The 15,794-nt window shown below is 26.9% G+C and overlaps 8 protein-coding genes across 8 annotated transcripts; 5 read left to right on the forward strand and 3 right to left on the reverse strand.

The window, feature by feature from the left end:
- Window positions 1–60: 60 nt before the first annotated feature.
- EHI_103830 (tRNA (cytosine-5-)-methyltransferase, putative) lies at window positions 61–1,953 on the reverse strand (the record flags this gene model as incomplete). Its single annotated transcript, XM_648261.1, has 1 exon — window positions 61–1,953. The coding sequence occupies one exon, from the start codon at window positions 1,951–1,953 to the stop codon at window positions 61–63; it is 1,893 nt and encodes a 630-aa protein (XP_653353.1).
- A 290-nt stretch (window positions 1,954–2,243) lies between these two features.
- Window positions 2,244–4,898, forward strand: EHI_103840 (DNA repair protein, putative; the record flags this gene model as incomplete). The annotated part of the gene is made up of 1 exon (XM_648260.1): window positions 2,244–4,898. One exon carries the CDS (start codon window positions 2,244–2,246, stop codon window positions 4,896–4,898), a length of 2,655 nt encoding a protein of 884 aa, XP_653352.1.
- A 169-nt stretch (window positions 4,899–5,067) lies between these two features.
- On the forward strand, window positions 5,068–6,201 carry EHI_103850 (proteasome regulatory subunit, putative; the record flags this gene model as incomplete). The annotated part of the gene is made up of 1 exon (XM_648259.1): window positions 5,068–6,201. The coding sequence occupies one exon, from the start codon at window positions 5,068–5,070 to the stop codon at window positions 6,199–6,201; it is 1,134 nt and encodes a 377-aa protein (XP_653351.1).
- Window positions 6,202–6,278: 77 nt separating this feature from the next.
- On the reverse strand, window positions 6,279–7,051 carry EHI_103860 (uncharacterized protein; the record flags this gene model as incomplete). Its single annotated transcript, XM_648258.2, has 1 exon — window positions 6,279–7,051. The coding sequence occupies one exon, from the start codon at window positions 7,049–7,051 to the stop codon at window positions 6,305–6,307; it is 747 nt and encodes a 248-aa protein (XP_653350.1). The 3' UTR covers window positions 6,279–6,304.
- A 331-nt stretch (window positions 7,052–7,382) lies between these two features.
- Window positions 7,383–10,001, forward strand: EHI_103870 (uncharacterized protein; the record flags this gene model as incomplete). Its single annotated transcript, XM_646877.2, has 1 exon — window positions 7,383–10,001. The coding sequence occupies one exon, from the start codon at window positions 7,383–7,385 to the stop codon at window positions 9,999–10,001; it is 2,619 nt and encodes an 872-aa protein (XP_651969.2).
- A 1,281-nt stretch (window positions 10,002–11,282) lies between these two features.
- Window positions 11,283–12,211, forward strand: EHI_103880 (uncharacterized protein; the record flags this gene model as incomplete). The annotated part of the gene is made up of 2 exons (XM_648284.2): window positions 11,283–11,987; window positions 12,035–12,211. 2 exons carry the CDS (start codon window positions 11,283–11,285, stop codon window positions 12,209–12,211), a joined length of 882 nt encoding a protein of 293 aa, XP_653376.2.
- Window positions 12,212–12,488: 277 nt separating this feature from the next.
- Window positions 12,489–13,160, forward strand: EHI_103890 (uncharacterized protein; the record flags this gene model as incomplete). The annotated part of the gene is made up of 1 exon (XM_646039.1): window positions 12,489–13,160. The coding sequence occupies one exon, from the start codon at window positions 12,489–12,491 to the stop codon at window positions 13,158–13,160; it is 672 nt and encodes a 223-aa protein (XP_651131.1).
- A 373-nt stretch (window positions 13,161–13,533) lies between these two features.
- On the reverse strand, window positions 13,534–14,664 carry EHI_103900 (nucleosome-binding protein 1, putative; the record flags this gene model as incomplete). Its single annotated transcript, XM_644369.1, has 1 exon — window positions 13,534–14,664. One exon carries the CDS (start codon window positions 14,662–14,664, stop codon window positions 13,534–13,536), a length of 1,131 nt encoding a protein of 376 aa, XP_649461.1.
- Window positions 14,665–15,794: the final 1,130 nt, after the last annotated feature.

Raw genomic sequence — 15,794 nt, forward strand, 5'->3', positions numbered from 1 at the left:
AAATATAAGATGAACTAAAAATATTATTTGAAAGTTCAAACTAAACCTCTCATATAAAAATCAATTTTCATCTTTTTTCTCTTTCTTTTCAGAGTCAGAATCTTCGTGTAATTCATTTTTTGGTAATTCAATCTTAAGATTTTGACATAATGCTTTTTTATCTACTTTAGAAACAAACAATGATAGTCCTTTGCTTTTCCATCCACTGAAATATTGTTTGTTAATTGGACTATTTGCATCTTTAATTTGGAATATTACACAACCAACTTCCATATCTTTAGCTCGTTCCATCACTTCATTACCTAATTGCACTGGACTTTCAGAAACTAACATTTTAACAAATTCTTCGTGTTTTATCTCTAATTTTCTTCGTTCTCCAAAAAGGTGTGCAACTGCAGATAGTCCTTCATTAGATAACCTAAAACTACTATTTGAACCAACAGAATGTTTTCTAAATAACTTTAACCCTCCACCAACAATTTTTAACTCATTAATTCTAACCAGATCCATTGCCTTTTTAATCAAATAATGTAAAGTTCCTTTACCATCTCCTTTAAAACCAAGACATTCAAAATCAAAACCACTTCCTTCTAACCCATAAAAATTTTTTATGGTTTGTGTAATAGTTTCATAACCTTCAGTCATATTAAGTGGCATTAATCTAGAATCGCCTTTACGTGTTTTAATAGGTTTTGGTGCTTTTTTACGTTTTTGTTTTTCTTCTTTAAAATCATTATCTAAATCTCCCACTTTTTCCAAAACAGCAACAAAAAATCCACCTGTGTTTTGGAGTTGTGGTAAGAATCTCATACATCTGTCTAATCTAAATCTTTTTGCTTCTTCTTCTGTTGGAGGGAATAATGTAGAAGGTATTTTTGAACTACCATCTTCTTTAGAATCTGGTTTAATTGTTAATTCTTCTCCTTCTTTATTAAATACTTTCCATGAAGAAACACCTTTACATCGTTTGAGTGTTGGTAATTCAGTAGAGACATCAACAAGTCTAATTTGTGGATAGTTTCTTAAAATAAATGCTACAACTGCTTCATCTTCATATGGATTCAATGAACAAGTAGAATATACAAATCTTCCACAACTTTTAACTAACCTAACTGCCCTTCTCATAATAGTGCATTGAGTTTTATGTAAATTAATTCCTCTCATAATATTCCATTTACCCCAAGCATCTGGGTTCTTTCTTAAAGTACCATCCCCACTACATGGAACATCACATAAAACACGGTCAAATTTCATAAATTGATCTCCAATTTTGACTGGATAATTTTGTGCTAGGTGATTGGTAATAATAATATTTGGTGATTGAAGTCGTTTTGTTTGATGGTCAAGTAATTCACATCGTTTATAATCACTGTCATTTGCAATTACAATTCCTGTAGCTTCTTCTGGACCAGAATGAATCATTTCAAGAATTTGTGTTGTTTTAGAACCTGGAGCTGCACAAAGATCGAGAACGTCATGATATGGTTTAACATTTAAAAAAAGAGGTGGAATCATGCTAACAGCTTCTTGTCTAGAGATCACACCTGCTTCAGTTTGAACAATAATAAACTTACGTAATTCTTCAAGACTTTTATTTTTTTGAATTTCTCCACGAGATGCATTTAATTGATATGCAATTCCTCCAGGATACCAGCTCAATTCAATTGGTCGTTCCTGTTCATTTTCGATATTATTTATTAATCGTTTTAATTCTTCTTTAATTATTGGTGTTTGTTCATTTCGTGTTAATCTAAAAGTAGTTGGTAAAGTTTTGTGCATTGTTTCTATATATTCTTTAAACTCTTCATTATTCATTATACTTGTTTGTTGTGAATAAAATTTTTCCATTTCGGGATTTTCTGTGATGTAATGATAGTCTTTCTTTGATGGTTTTCTTCCATCATCTTTCTTTATTTCTTCTTGTTGAATTTCTTCTTTCTTCTCTCCTTCCATCACTCAATTTATAAATAAAAGGGTTTCACTTCTTTTTTTCAGATTTTTTCTTTTCTCATTCATACTTGAATTATTTACTCATAATTTTTTTTTAAGATTATAATTGTATAAAAAACACAAAATAATTGAATAACATAAATTATTGTTAAATAAAAATCCTTAAAGTTATAAAAAACATATATTTTAACATTATTTTATTTATTCAAAACAAAGAGAAAATGGATTTCCTCAATAATTAAACATCTCAAAAATAGCACGAAACAGTAACTTGAAAAGTAGATTATATTGACATGAAAAGAAGTCAAGCACCATCTGTAAGATTAGCAAAACGAGGTGTAAAAGAAGAAGACATTAAACTCGCATTTAAGTTTGGTTGTCATGCCATTGACCAATTATTAAACAAAGGAACTTTTGAACAAAAAACCGAAATAGAAGAACAAGGAAAAACAAAACAACTCAATATGGATGAAGAAAATAATGGTGGTGCCAAAAATGAAGTTGTCAAAGAAAATGGACCAAAGTTATATTATTGGTGCATATTTAAACCAAAAAACAAAGATCCTAAACCAGGTATATTAGAAGTTAGTTTTGATAAATTATTATTGTTTGACATGGAAGCAAAACAAACTGGTTCAGTTGATATTACTAGAGGAGAAGTATATGAAATAGAATTAGCAGATAAAGAAAACAAGGAAAATCATATCAAAGTTGAAACTCAAACAATAAAAATAAAGAACAAAGAAATAATAATAGATACTGGAAAATGTTTTGTTATGTCTCAGAAAGAGGTAAAAGTCCTAATAAGTTTTCCAGCAGAAAAATATGTAAATGGATCTATCTTTCTTCAAAAACCACCAACTGAGGAAGAGTGTGAGAAAATTGTTCAAAAAAAAGAAGAAAAAAAAAAGACAGTATTTGTTGGTAGAGTGTTATTATCTAAGAAAGCAAAAGGTTTTGTTGTTCCATATAAAAATGCTGTTATACAGAGAAAAAGACATGAACCACTATTTAATCCTAATGAACCAGATGCTGTTGTATTATATCAACCAACAGTTACAAGTAGAAAAGAGGTGGCTGTAGTTGTTGATCCATTATTAGGACTAAAACTAAGACCACACCAAAAGGCTGGAGTAAAATTTATGTATGACTGTGTTATGGGATTAAAACAAGGGTTTAAAGGAAATGGATGCATTTTGGCTGATGGAATGGGTCTAGGAAAAACAATTCAAGCAGTTACATTAATTTGGACGTTATTACGACAAGGACCTAATGGAGAACCTACATGTAAAAAAGTGATGGTTGTTGCACCATCAAGTTTAGTAGGAAATTGGGAAAATGAGTTTAAAAAATGGTTAGGTGATGCTGCACCAAGGGTTGTTGGAGTTTCATGTTCTGGAGCTAAGACAGATCAAGCAATTAGTGATATGGATTTTGGATATGCTGAGATTATGGTTATTTCCTATGATCAATTAAGAATTCACATTGATAAAATAGAGAAAATTAAAGGTTGGGGATTACTTATTTGTGATGAAGGGCATAGACTGAAAAATGCTGATATTAAAAGTAGTCAAGCAGTGAACAGAGTTCCTACTAAAAGAAGAGTTATTTTATCAGGAACACCAATTCAGAATGAATTAGGAGAGTTTTATGCTATGGTTTCATTTGTAAATCCTGATGTATTAGGAAGTTTAAGTGCATTTAAGAGAATTTATGAAGAACCAATTATGAAAAGTCGACAATTTGACTGTACACCTGAAGAAAAGTATGCAGGGAATCAACGGTCTAAAGAATTAACAAGACTAACAAAATTATTTATTCTAAGAAGAACATCTAAAGTAAATCAAAAATATTTACCACCAAAAGTACAGCATGTGGTTTTTTGTTCATTAACTCCATTACAAAAGAAGATTTATACTGCTTTATGTAATTTAAAAAATAAACCAAAAGGAAAAGATGAAAAGAAAAGTTGTCAATTCCAAATATTAACTGCATTAAAAAAAGTATCAAATCATCCTTGGCTTATTCAAGACTTTGTTAAAACTTTTCCAGAAGTATTAGATGGAATACTTCCTAAAGGAGATGCATTATGGGATATGGAATTATCAGGGAAAACAGCGTTTTTAGCTAAGTTATTAGCGTTTTTAAGAAAACATAAAGAAAAGATAGTTATTGTTTCAAATTATACAGAAACATTAAATTTTATTGCACATCATTGTAAGAAATGTGGATATCCTTATATTCAGTTAGATGGAAGTGTTGCTGCAACAAAAAGAACACAGATGGTTAACAGATTTAATAATCCAGAGTTGGATGAATTTATTTTTCTATTATCTAGTAAAGCTGGAGGGTGTGGGTTAAATCTTGTTGGTGGAGCAAACTTAGTAATGTTTGATCCAGATTGGAATCCTGCTAATGATGAACAGGCTATGGGAAGAGTGTGGAGAGATGGTCAAAAGAAAAAGTGTCATATTTATCGTACTTTATCAGCTGGGACGGTTGAAGAAAAAATGTACCAACGACAAATAAAGAAACTAGAATTAGCAGGTAAGGTTGTTGAAGGAGGTGATGACAATGATGAAAGTACTTTTGATGATAAACAACTAAAAGAGTTATGTGCTTACAAAGATACTGCATGTGAGACGCATGACTTACTAGGATGTACTTGTGGTGCTGGGTCAAGACAAAGTATCAACTGGGCTAAAAGTGATGGTAAACTTGAAGTTCTTAGAAAAGAATGGAAACACTTTAACGGAAAAAAACCATTGGAAGATGATGTACTGAGAGAATTAGATTCTAAAACAATAAGCTTTTTATTCAGCAAAGAGGATGAACAACTAAAAGATGATGGTAATGAAGAAGTTGTTGAAGAAAAAATGCCAGGAGAAGAAGAAGAAGAAGTTGAAGAAGATTTAAAAATGAAAGAAGAAAGTGAAGAAGAATTGTAAAAATAAGTAAATGTTAAATAACAAAAGATAAATAATTTATTTGTTTTTAAAGAAATAAAAAATAAAACTTCAAGAGAGGAGTAAAAAAGTAATAATAAAATATTAGAAGAGAATAGTAAAAAGAAAAGAAAATGAAAGAGAAACTTGAAAAAGAAAAGAAAGAGAAGAGATGAGTCAAATGTTCTTTGAGAATTTAATACAAAAATATCCTGATTATACAGAACAATGTAAAACACTTCAAGAAGAAAAAGAAAAGAAATTATATTTCCAATTAACAGAAGAAAGTGAAAAATTTGTTAATGATAGATTTTTACAAACAATTGGAGTAATTAGTGATTTTTATGAATTATTTATTCGTGACATACAAAAGAAAATTAATCCAATTAAATTAACTCAAATTGTTATTTCTGTTTGTAAAGGATTTAAAGATTATTCTAAAGCCATTGAATTAGTTAATAGTATTATGGGTGATGTTGAAAGTGATCTTGGAGCACGATGTTTATGTTATTCAATAATTGGATATTATAAATTGTTATTAAAAGACAACAATGGAGCACGTGATGAAATTGATAAATTAACAACACTTTTAGAACATGAAGAAGGATTAGAGGCTATTGTATATAGTCAATATCATTATTTATGTACATGTTATTATGAAAGTAAAAATGATGCAAATGAATATTTTATTAGTGGTGTAAAATATTTAAAGTTTGTTGATCAAAGTACAATGGAATTAGATGATAAAGTAAAGTTTGTAACAAATTTGGTTATTGCAGCATTAGTAGGTAATAAAGTATATAATTTTGGAGAATTTCTTAATAATCCTATTTGTGATTCAGTTCAAAATGAAGAACGAGTAGGTAAATTAATTACTTTATTAAGAGCTATTAATAATGGAAATATGAGTCAATATCTTCAAGTTCAAGAAGAGTTGTCAACATTATTTGATACTGAACCTTCTCTTAAACAAAATAAAAATCAAATTCTTGAAAAGGCATCTATCGTTTCTTTAATGGAAATGATCTTCAGATCACCATCTCAAAACCGTACTTTTAGTTTTGATCAAATCTCATCAACTACTCATGTCCCTATTGAATATGTTGAAATCCTTATAATGAGAGCATTATCATTAGGATTAGTTAAAGGGTATATTTCTCAAACAACTTCTGAAGCAACATTTACTTGGGTTCTTCCTCGAATCTTAGACAAAACACAATTCACCTTTGTGAGTCAAAAATTACAAGAATGGATGGAAATGACACATAAAACATTAGAAGTTATTGAACAAGCTGAATTTCATTAACATCTAATTGATTTTTTCATCTTTCTTTTTTATAATAATACTTTTAATTAAGGTTAAATGAATAATTAAAATTATACAAATAAAATGAATGTTTAAATTTCAATTATGCTTGATTAAATTTAGCTGCACGTTCAGCTAATCTTCTTCTTGATTCTTCTCTCTTTCGTTTTTCTTCTTCTTCTTTCTTTTTCTTTTCAGCTTCTAAACGTGCATTTTCTTCTTTAAGAGCTTTTTCACGTGCTTTAGAATCATCTCCATTTTCAACAGCTTTTTGTGCTTTTCTTTTTTTAGCAGCAGCTGTAACTTCCATTTTATTTAATGCAAGTTGGTCTTCACTTTTCATTTGAGCTAATTCATTTTGAGCAGCCATTCCTCTAACACCACCTTTAGCTGCATCACTTTCAAGTTTCTTCATCTTTTGTAAACGAGCATTCTTAATATCCATTACTTTTTGGAACTCAGCTAATGCATCATCTAATGCTTTTAACATTTCTGGAGTAGCTGCACCTCCTCGTTTTTCAAAAAGGTCTTTGATATTTTTACGATATTCAAACATCATATAATCAATAAAGGCAAATCTCTTTCTAAACTCAATTCCATTTGTTTTTAATCTTTCTCTTAAATCTTGGATGGTTGTAGTTTCTCCTCTCTTTTCCATAAAGACATGCATAGCATCTTCTTCAAGTGTTTCAACAGTTCCATCAGTATATCCTTTGAATGATGTAGCAGTATCTAATACTTCATCAAATTTACCTTGGAACTCTAAAACAAATTGTGTAAGAAATACCTTGGCTTGTTCCTCTACTTTTTTTTCAGCAAGTTCTTTATATTGTTGTGCATATTGTGACATGATTGATTATTTAATGATTTGGAGTTATTTTGTTCATCTGTTAATTCTAAATTACTAGTTTTAACGTTGAATTGTCTTTTTAACTCTAATATTTTGTTATTATCTTTTTGGTTTAAAAAACTTTTTTTAGAATTTATAAGATTGGAGATTGGATTTTGTCATATAATCTTAACTAAACGAAATTGATGACTATGATTGATTTTAATCACTTTGTTCATTAGAAGAGAATTCAGTCCATTTCATCCATATGAAAATACCACTTTATTTACTATTATTTTTTTGTCTTTTTTGTTGTGGTGAACAATGTGTTTGCACATTAAATAAATCATTCATGAATGATAAAGCATCATACTCTTGTGATAACCCTGAACAATGCCAAGTCATTATTCCACCAGAAATGAATGAAGTTTATTATCCCTTAGATGGTATGTCTCTTATAGTTCAGACAGACTCATTGAGTATTACTATAAATCAAAATACAACTATTTCTAATTTGAAAATGATAACTGATAACTCCATTAGTCACAACTCAATTGAGATTTATCATGACGATGGAATTGATAATGTTATTATGGTTATAGATTCTATTACTATTGATGAACATGTACAAACAGATTCTAACCAACAGACTTATCACCAATTATCATTATATACTAATACCATTTTGAAGCAAGGGAATGATAAGTTAGATGTTGTGATATCATCAGATACACAGTGTGCAATTGACTCTTCTTCTATAAATCTCATGGATGTTTTTGGAGTAGTAAATGTGACTGGTAAGTCGGTCATTACAAAATTAATCAGTAATTCAGAGTCTTCAATTTATTTGGACCAACAATCTATTATTGATGATTTAGTTTATAAAACAAGTATTCCTTCTGTTCAGTGCAACCAAATTCCACAAATAAGAAAAATAGAGATTATTGGAGACTCTGATGATTTGATGATAGTCAAGAGTCAACAAAAGATTGAACAAGTTCCTAACATAATATTACTTTTTTACAAATCTCTTGAAGAATGGTATATACACAATGATATTCCAAATAATAAACAACAACTTGTAGTTGGATGTGATAATTCTGAATTGCATGTAATAAGTTCAAATAATAGAATCAATTGCAAAATAAAAGAATGTTATAATTCTTTAGAATGTTTGACAGACGAATATAACACTGAGAAAGAAATTCAGAATGTTAAGTTAATTATTACTCAACCAATGACTATTACAGCATTACCAAAGAAAATAAGTGAAGTGGAAATAAATTATGAAGGGGAAGAGTTAATAACTATAGACTCTCTTTCTCTTCAGAAAGTTCATATCATCAAAGGAAATGGAATTATTACCAATTGTATGATAGAACAATTTGTTAATGATGATAGAGCTGAAATAATTAATTCTACTCTCAGTAAATTAGTTTCTGAAAAAAGTAAGCATATTCAATTAAATTCTGCACATATTGGAGAGTTCATGGATATCACAGACACAGAAGTTATGATAAAAGGTACAATACAGTTTGATAGTCAGAATGAAGGAAGAATTATATTTAGTAATGATTATATTAGTGTTGAAGAGTCATGTTCTATAGTCAGTAATGGAAAGTATTACATCATTATGGATGATAATGCAATAACTATACGTGGTTCATATAACCCAATATGGAAGGGAAGTGATTCTTCATTTTTAATTCAAAGAAATAATCAAATTCAATCAAGAAATCAAGATGGTTGTTTGATGCTCATTTCAACAGAAACCCCTCATTCTATTGTGTTTGATGGAGAAGAAAATGACAGAGATGAAACTGAACAAAAAATTGTATTAGATGAAGATGGAGTTGGATTATACCTTTGTGATTTACAAGAAAAAGCACACTTCGTTGATAACAACTATTATGCAATCATCAATGAATTTAATTCACTTCAATTCAAACAGAAGTATGAGTTATCATCATTTATCAAGTGTTATATTCCTATCCTTAGTACTCATCAATATTATCTCAATGATATTGAGTGTAATTGTCATAAAGATTCTAATTGTGCTTTTATTTTTGAAGATCAAGAACAAATCACATTACATATTCCATACACAACTCGAACAATCCCATTCATTTCTGCTAATTCAATTTATTTAAATTGTTCTAATGAAGTAGAAATTGGAGTTTTATCAGTTTCTAATATGAGCATTGATTCAACAATACAAATAGATGTATTGTATCACCAAAGTGGTGAACTACAATTATCTAACGGGGACATTTATGTTGTTAAATACCTTACATCTTCAGTACAACAAAAAAGAGTTATTGTAGATAATAACGCCTCAGTGATTATTGGAGGATATTTTGATAATGTTGTTATTTCTATTCAAAACAAATGTTCATTAGAGATAGAAGGAATTTATTTTACCACACAACTTGTTCAATGTCAAATAGAAATTGCACAAAATGCAATGTTTTTTTCAATGGAGAATGATCATATTGATTTCGTTCATTCACTCATTAAAATGAATTATCCAAATGAACACGCAATTGCCTTATCTTCAAGTGTGTCGTTTATAGAAACTACCTTAACTCTTCAAACAAATGTACGTTCAAAAATTGATTCACAGAAGTATGGATATGTTTTATACTCTCCAAATGGATGGAATGAAACAATTATTGATTCGGTTGTGCTAACTGATGGAAAAAAAGAAACTTCTCTTCACTTAGAAGATGCATGTGATTTTACATGGAAAATAATGCAAGGGGAATTGGATTCAATAAAGTGTTTGCATAGTCCATTCAACATTTATAGAATTTCCATGAATGAACCACTTCGATGGAGAAAGCAATATCATTCATGGGATTTATTTTTCTTATCAAGCTCAGTAATTTTTGTGTTAGGACTTCTTGGGGTTATTGGATATATATTTTATTTTTCATTACAACCAACAAAGTCTCATTCATTTAATGAGTAAATAATAGTCAATGAGACTTTTATTATTGTTAATTCATCTATTCTTATATATTTATTTTCAATCCATACATAATTTAGATGATGATAGTATTACTACATTCTCTAAATATCTTTACATATTATTAATTCATAGACTATTGTAACGAAGTGTAAATGATTTAACAAACTATTCACAACTTAAATCATCAATCTAATATAAAATGAGGATGGATTGAAACGGAGTTATCTTTAATGAATAAAATATTACAAATATTCAAAATTGAACATTCATAGTCATATGAAATAAAAAGAAGAAATGATAATAACTAAGAATATGTTACTAAATAAAATATAGAAATTATTCATTATTAATGTGTTTTAATTCATATTTTACGAATAAATTGTTTTTAAAGATAATAACATGTAAAAATAATTAATATGTTCATTCAACAAAATGAATATCATATTATATCATAATACAAATAATTATGTATTTAATACAATGGTTATTTTAATCATTTTATTTTATATCAAATTGATTTATAATATTGAAAGAATGTATAATTTCAATAAATATATGTCACAATTAAAATAAGAAGAATAATTATTTTATTCATTATGAAATAAATCATATTAATAAATAAAACAAACCTAAGGATAATAACATAAATAAAAATGATATTTGAATGATAAAATTGAAAAAAATAATTTTATTCATCTTTATAAATTCTTCTATCATAATGAATTAATTGATGAAAATATTGTAATTGTAATAATTAAAATAATAATTAGATTGAATAAATTATAAATATTTTATATTTCAATATCTCATATTAATAACATTAAAAATAACTCTTCTTGTAATGTATGTATTTATTTGATTATAATCATTCAATATTTCATATTATTTTATTTCATTATTTACTATCATCTGTAATTTGTATTTTAATTGAATATTTATTATAACTTAATGTTGAAAATGATTTAATTCAATTATTTAATGATAATGATCAATACAATATTTATTAAATATTTAAAGACATTTTATAATCGTCATAATTTAAATTAATTTTAAAAAAAAACTAAAAAATTAGAAAAACATGAACGAAACAAAGGAACCAACGATGTTCGATAAGTTTGATAAATTATAAATACATAAAAGAAATATGAATAACACAACAGAGTAGTTTCATACTGGAACAATGACAACAGTAACTTGGTTAAAAAAGTTGAAGAAAGAGCAAAAGAAATTATTTCCAAAGCAAAGAAAGTTGAAAGAAAAAGAAACCAAAAAACGTATAAAATGCTTGGATTGGATGGAAGTCATAGTTCTGTAATGATGCAAATTAGTATATTAGAACAACTTGTAATAAAATACCCAAATTTCTTTGATGACATCACATTAGTCAGTGGGACACAACTATCAAGTATTGTAGTTTTGATGATATCAGTTGGGTATGACTTAACAACAATCAAAATGATTATGAGATTGATATTAGAAATGTATCCAACACGAACAGGAATGGTTGGTGGAATTACTGGTGTGATGTATGACAATTGTTATCTTCATGTTATTTTAGAAGAAGTGTTTGGAAAAATGAAAATCAAAGATATTAATTATCTAATTGCAGTCGATGCATTACAAGCAGATTCCATTGTAAACAATCCAGAAGATGAAGAACGAACACACCATGCAATTTTAATGACTAATTTCAAAGAAAATTATGAAAATATGACATGTGTTGATTTATGTATGAGAAGTGAAGCAGTTCCAGGATATTTTGAAGAGTATCAAGGATATCTCAGTGGGATGTTAATTGAGAATAATCCAGTTGTCTTGTGTATTCCATATTTAATTGGTCAAATGGGAGTAGAAATAGATAATATTGTTTGTTTGAATATTTCAGATGGAGATTTTGAACCAAGGTGTTATGACATGGAAAAGTATGGTTCAAGTGGATTTATAAAATGGGGAAGTGAGTTGGTTAATATTTTTCAATTAAGTAGAGTTTGTTTGTGTTTTTTTGATGATGAAAAAGTGTAATTAACAAATAGAGAGAATTTTCAGAAAAAACAGGAAAGTATTATTTAGGAGACAACTTTTGTAGAATTGATATTGAAGTGCCTAAAAACATTGAATTTAATGATAGAGAGAAATTGGAAGAATACGGAAGAAGTGTAGAAATAACAAAATATTTTGAATGGATTGAAAAGAGGTGGATTATTAATTGAAATTGAATAATATTTCAACATCATTTTATTTGAAAGAATATAACAATGTAAAAAATAAGAATAAATCATTTTTACATAATATCATCAATTAAGATTAAGAATAAACTTTATTATTCTTTCATTGTCATTATTAAAAAAGAATAATAAAAAATAATAAAAAGAAAAATAAAAACAGGCAATTAATCAGCCAAATTGTAATTTGTTGAATTGTTGTTATGTTGAATTTGATTATTTCTTATTGTGATTAATGAATTGTCTGTTTAATCTTTCTCATTAAATGGACTTTGCATCAGAACATCCAAATGAATTGGCACTTATCAAACGAGAATCAAAAACATACGAAGCAATCCAACAAGGTGTAATTATTGGATTACTTATTATCAATGGATATTCCATTGAGATTAATCCACCGAGTCGTTTTGCTACAAAATCACTTCAACTATTCACCATCAACGAAATTTATCTACATTCAGTTGCAATGAATTTTGGAGTAACAATCAATGTTTCATGTGAACTTGGGTATGAAGAAGAAATGAGAGGGAAAGGAGAAATGGATGAAAATACAAGGAAGAGAGTTGTCAAAAGCACTAAAAGAAGAAGGGATATAAATAAATCAGCAATAACATTCAACACAATGGTTAAGATGGTAGAAGACATTGGATATAATATCACAAAGAGGTCAATCAAAAGTGCAAAGAAAACAGTCCAAATGATTAAAATCAAAGAAATTGGAATTGGAGAAGAATGGAAAATGAAAGAAGAAACAATCCAAGAAATAGGAAGTTTAATCAACCAATATATTAAAAATATCATTATAAGAACAGGCAAAGCAATTATATTATCAACTAATGATCCATACATTAATTCATTGTTTATCATTAATAATGAAGAAAAAAATAAATGGATGGATATAACAGAAAGTACTTCACATGAAATGTCTTATTTGTAATTATCTTCTTTTTATATCTTATTTATAAAATTGTTTAATTTTAAATAAACAAGAAGTGATGATATAATCAAACAAGAATAGAAACACAGATAATAAATTAAAATAAAGATAAAATGAATAAAATAGATAAATCAATACTTCATAATATATTCAAACATATGAATTGACATAGAAATAAAATAATGAATAATTAAGACACTTTTCATTAATTCCTATCATTGTTATATTATTTTTTATATTATATTCGTTTTATTAAATTGAATGATTCAAATTGATTAATAAATGACTATAATGATAATCTAAATAATTTGATGATAAAGATATAATAAATAATATATGACATTAATAAAATAGAAATAAAAAAGTTAGTCAATTAGAAGAATAAAACTGTGATAAGAATAGAAAGAATAACATATACACACAATGTACCATCAACATTCTTTTGGTTATTTATATCATCATCATCTGTTTTACTTTCTGAATTATTTGTTGTGTTATTATTTATTACTTTATTTTCTTGTTCTTTTTCATTTTCTTTGTTTTGTTCATTCTGTTTAGAATTATCTTTTTCTTCTTTACTGTTATTTCCTGTGTTTTGTGTATTATCGTTTGTTTCTTTCCCTTCTTTGTTTTTATCTTTTTCTTCTTGATTATTTTCTTCTTCCTTCTTCCCACTTTCTCCATCTTTTCCTGTTTGATCGGTTTCATCTATTTTATCACTTCCTTTACTTTCATTTTCTGTTTTTCCACTTTCTCCATTCTCCCCTTTTTGTTTGTCTTTCTCTTCTTCTTTTTCTTTTGCACTTGTTCCATCATTTCCTGTTCCTCCTGTTTTGTCACCTTCTTGTTTATTATTTCCTGTACCATCTGTTCCAGTTTTTCCTGCTTCATTATGCTCTGTTCCTTTATCTCCTTGTTTACTTCCTTTATCACTTTCTCCACTTTTTTCTGTTTTATCAGAAGAACCTGTTGCACTTTTTCCTGTTTCTGAAGTGCTTTCTTCTTTACTTTTATCCTTATGTTCTATATTTTCTTTTTCATTACCTTTCTCATTTATTGTATTTTCTCCTTCTTGTTTGTTTTCAACCTTTGGCTTCTTACTTTCTGCTTCTGCACTTTCTTCTGCACTAACCCCTTCAGTCATTTTACTCTTTGGATTTGTAGTTTGTTCTTGTTCATTTGTTTGTTTTGTTTTACTGTTTTCAACTCGTTCTTCTTCTGTACTTGTCACTCCATCTTTACTTATTTCACTACCTTTTGGTTCTTCTGATACTTTATTCATTTGTGTATTTGCATCCTCTGTAATTTGTGTTTTTACTTTTACTTCATCTGTTCTTTCTTCTTTAATTCCTTCACTTTTTAAATGTATTTTATACAAAATGTCCATCATTTTATTCTGATTTGATTCTATTTGTGTGTGTATTACTTCTTTAGTTCTTTCTTCTTGATTGTTAATACTTTCTGTTGCATTAGTAATTACAATAATCAATAGAAATATAAACATTGAATGAAATGTATGTAAGTTCTTCTCTTTAAATGTACTCTCTTCTTTTTCTATTATTATCTTTTATTTTCATTTTATTTTATAATGACTCAATCATTTCATTCTTCATTTCATCATATTCTTGTATTATTGTATTTTGAACTTCAATAATAAATAGAATGAAATGAAAGATTAAATTAAAATTCAATCCATTTTTGTAATTTATTTAACAAAATTGAATAAATATTAAATTTAATAAAATAAGTCATAGACAATAACAACAATAATGAATGAAATGAATAATAATTTCAATTCATGATTCAAATCATTCCTATTTTAAGAATATATTCATCATTTATTGATTAATTTATTTGATTATTCATTTTAATTTTCTATTTTATTATAGTCACATGTTTTGTCCTTGTTTTCTTTTAGTTCTATCCATTGTTTTTTTAAGAAAGTAAACAAAGGTGTTGAAATTGTTTAGAATAAGATAAATTAAACAGTATATTTTGTATTTAACTTAACATTTGAAAATGTTTTGATGAAATTTCATATGCTTTTTTTCAGTAATAAAACCATTGATGTAATATAAGGGCAACGAAAAAAGCAAATAATTGAAAAAGAAGAGAATGAATGATATAAAAGAATAAAAAGAAAGTAAGAAGTTTGATATGATGAAGAAAGAATAAAAGTAGAAAGGAGAGAAGATAAAAAGAAAGAAGATAAAGTGTAATAAAAGAAAAGAGATGATAAAAGAAGAAAAGAATGAAAAAAAAATAAAAGATGAAAATTTTGTTGAAACAAATAAAAAAAGCGCAAAATTAATGATGCAAAATATTTTGAAATAAAAATATTTAGCAACATATTTTATTGATGCAAAATATTTTGAAATAAAAATAATTCATCATTTGATATTAATAATATATTTGATAATAAATTATATTATATATTAAATACATCATATTTCTTTATTATTTATCTTTCTTTTTATTATTTCATATATTACATTATTATTCATTCATTTATTATTTATATTTCATTTATTAAATAAAATGAAAATGAAATTGTAAAATATCAATCAATTAAATATTCATGAATAATAATTTATTAATATTTAATAATTGAAATAACAAATAATAAAGTAACAA

This window comes from Entamoeba histolytica, genomic scaffold, assembly GCF_000208925.1.
Source record: "Entamoeba histolytica HM-1:IMSS scf_1104750517873 genomic scaffold, whole genome shotgun sequence".
Taxonomy (NCBI): domain Eukaryota; phylum Evosea; order Mastigamoebida; family Endamoebidae; genus Entamoeba; species Entamoeba histolytica.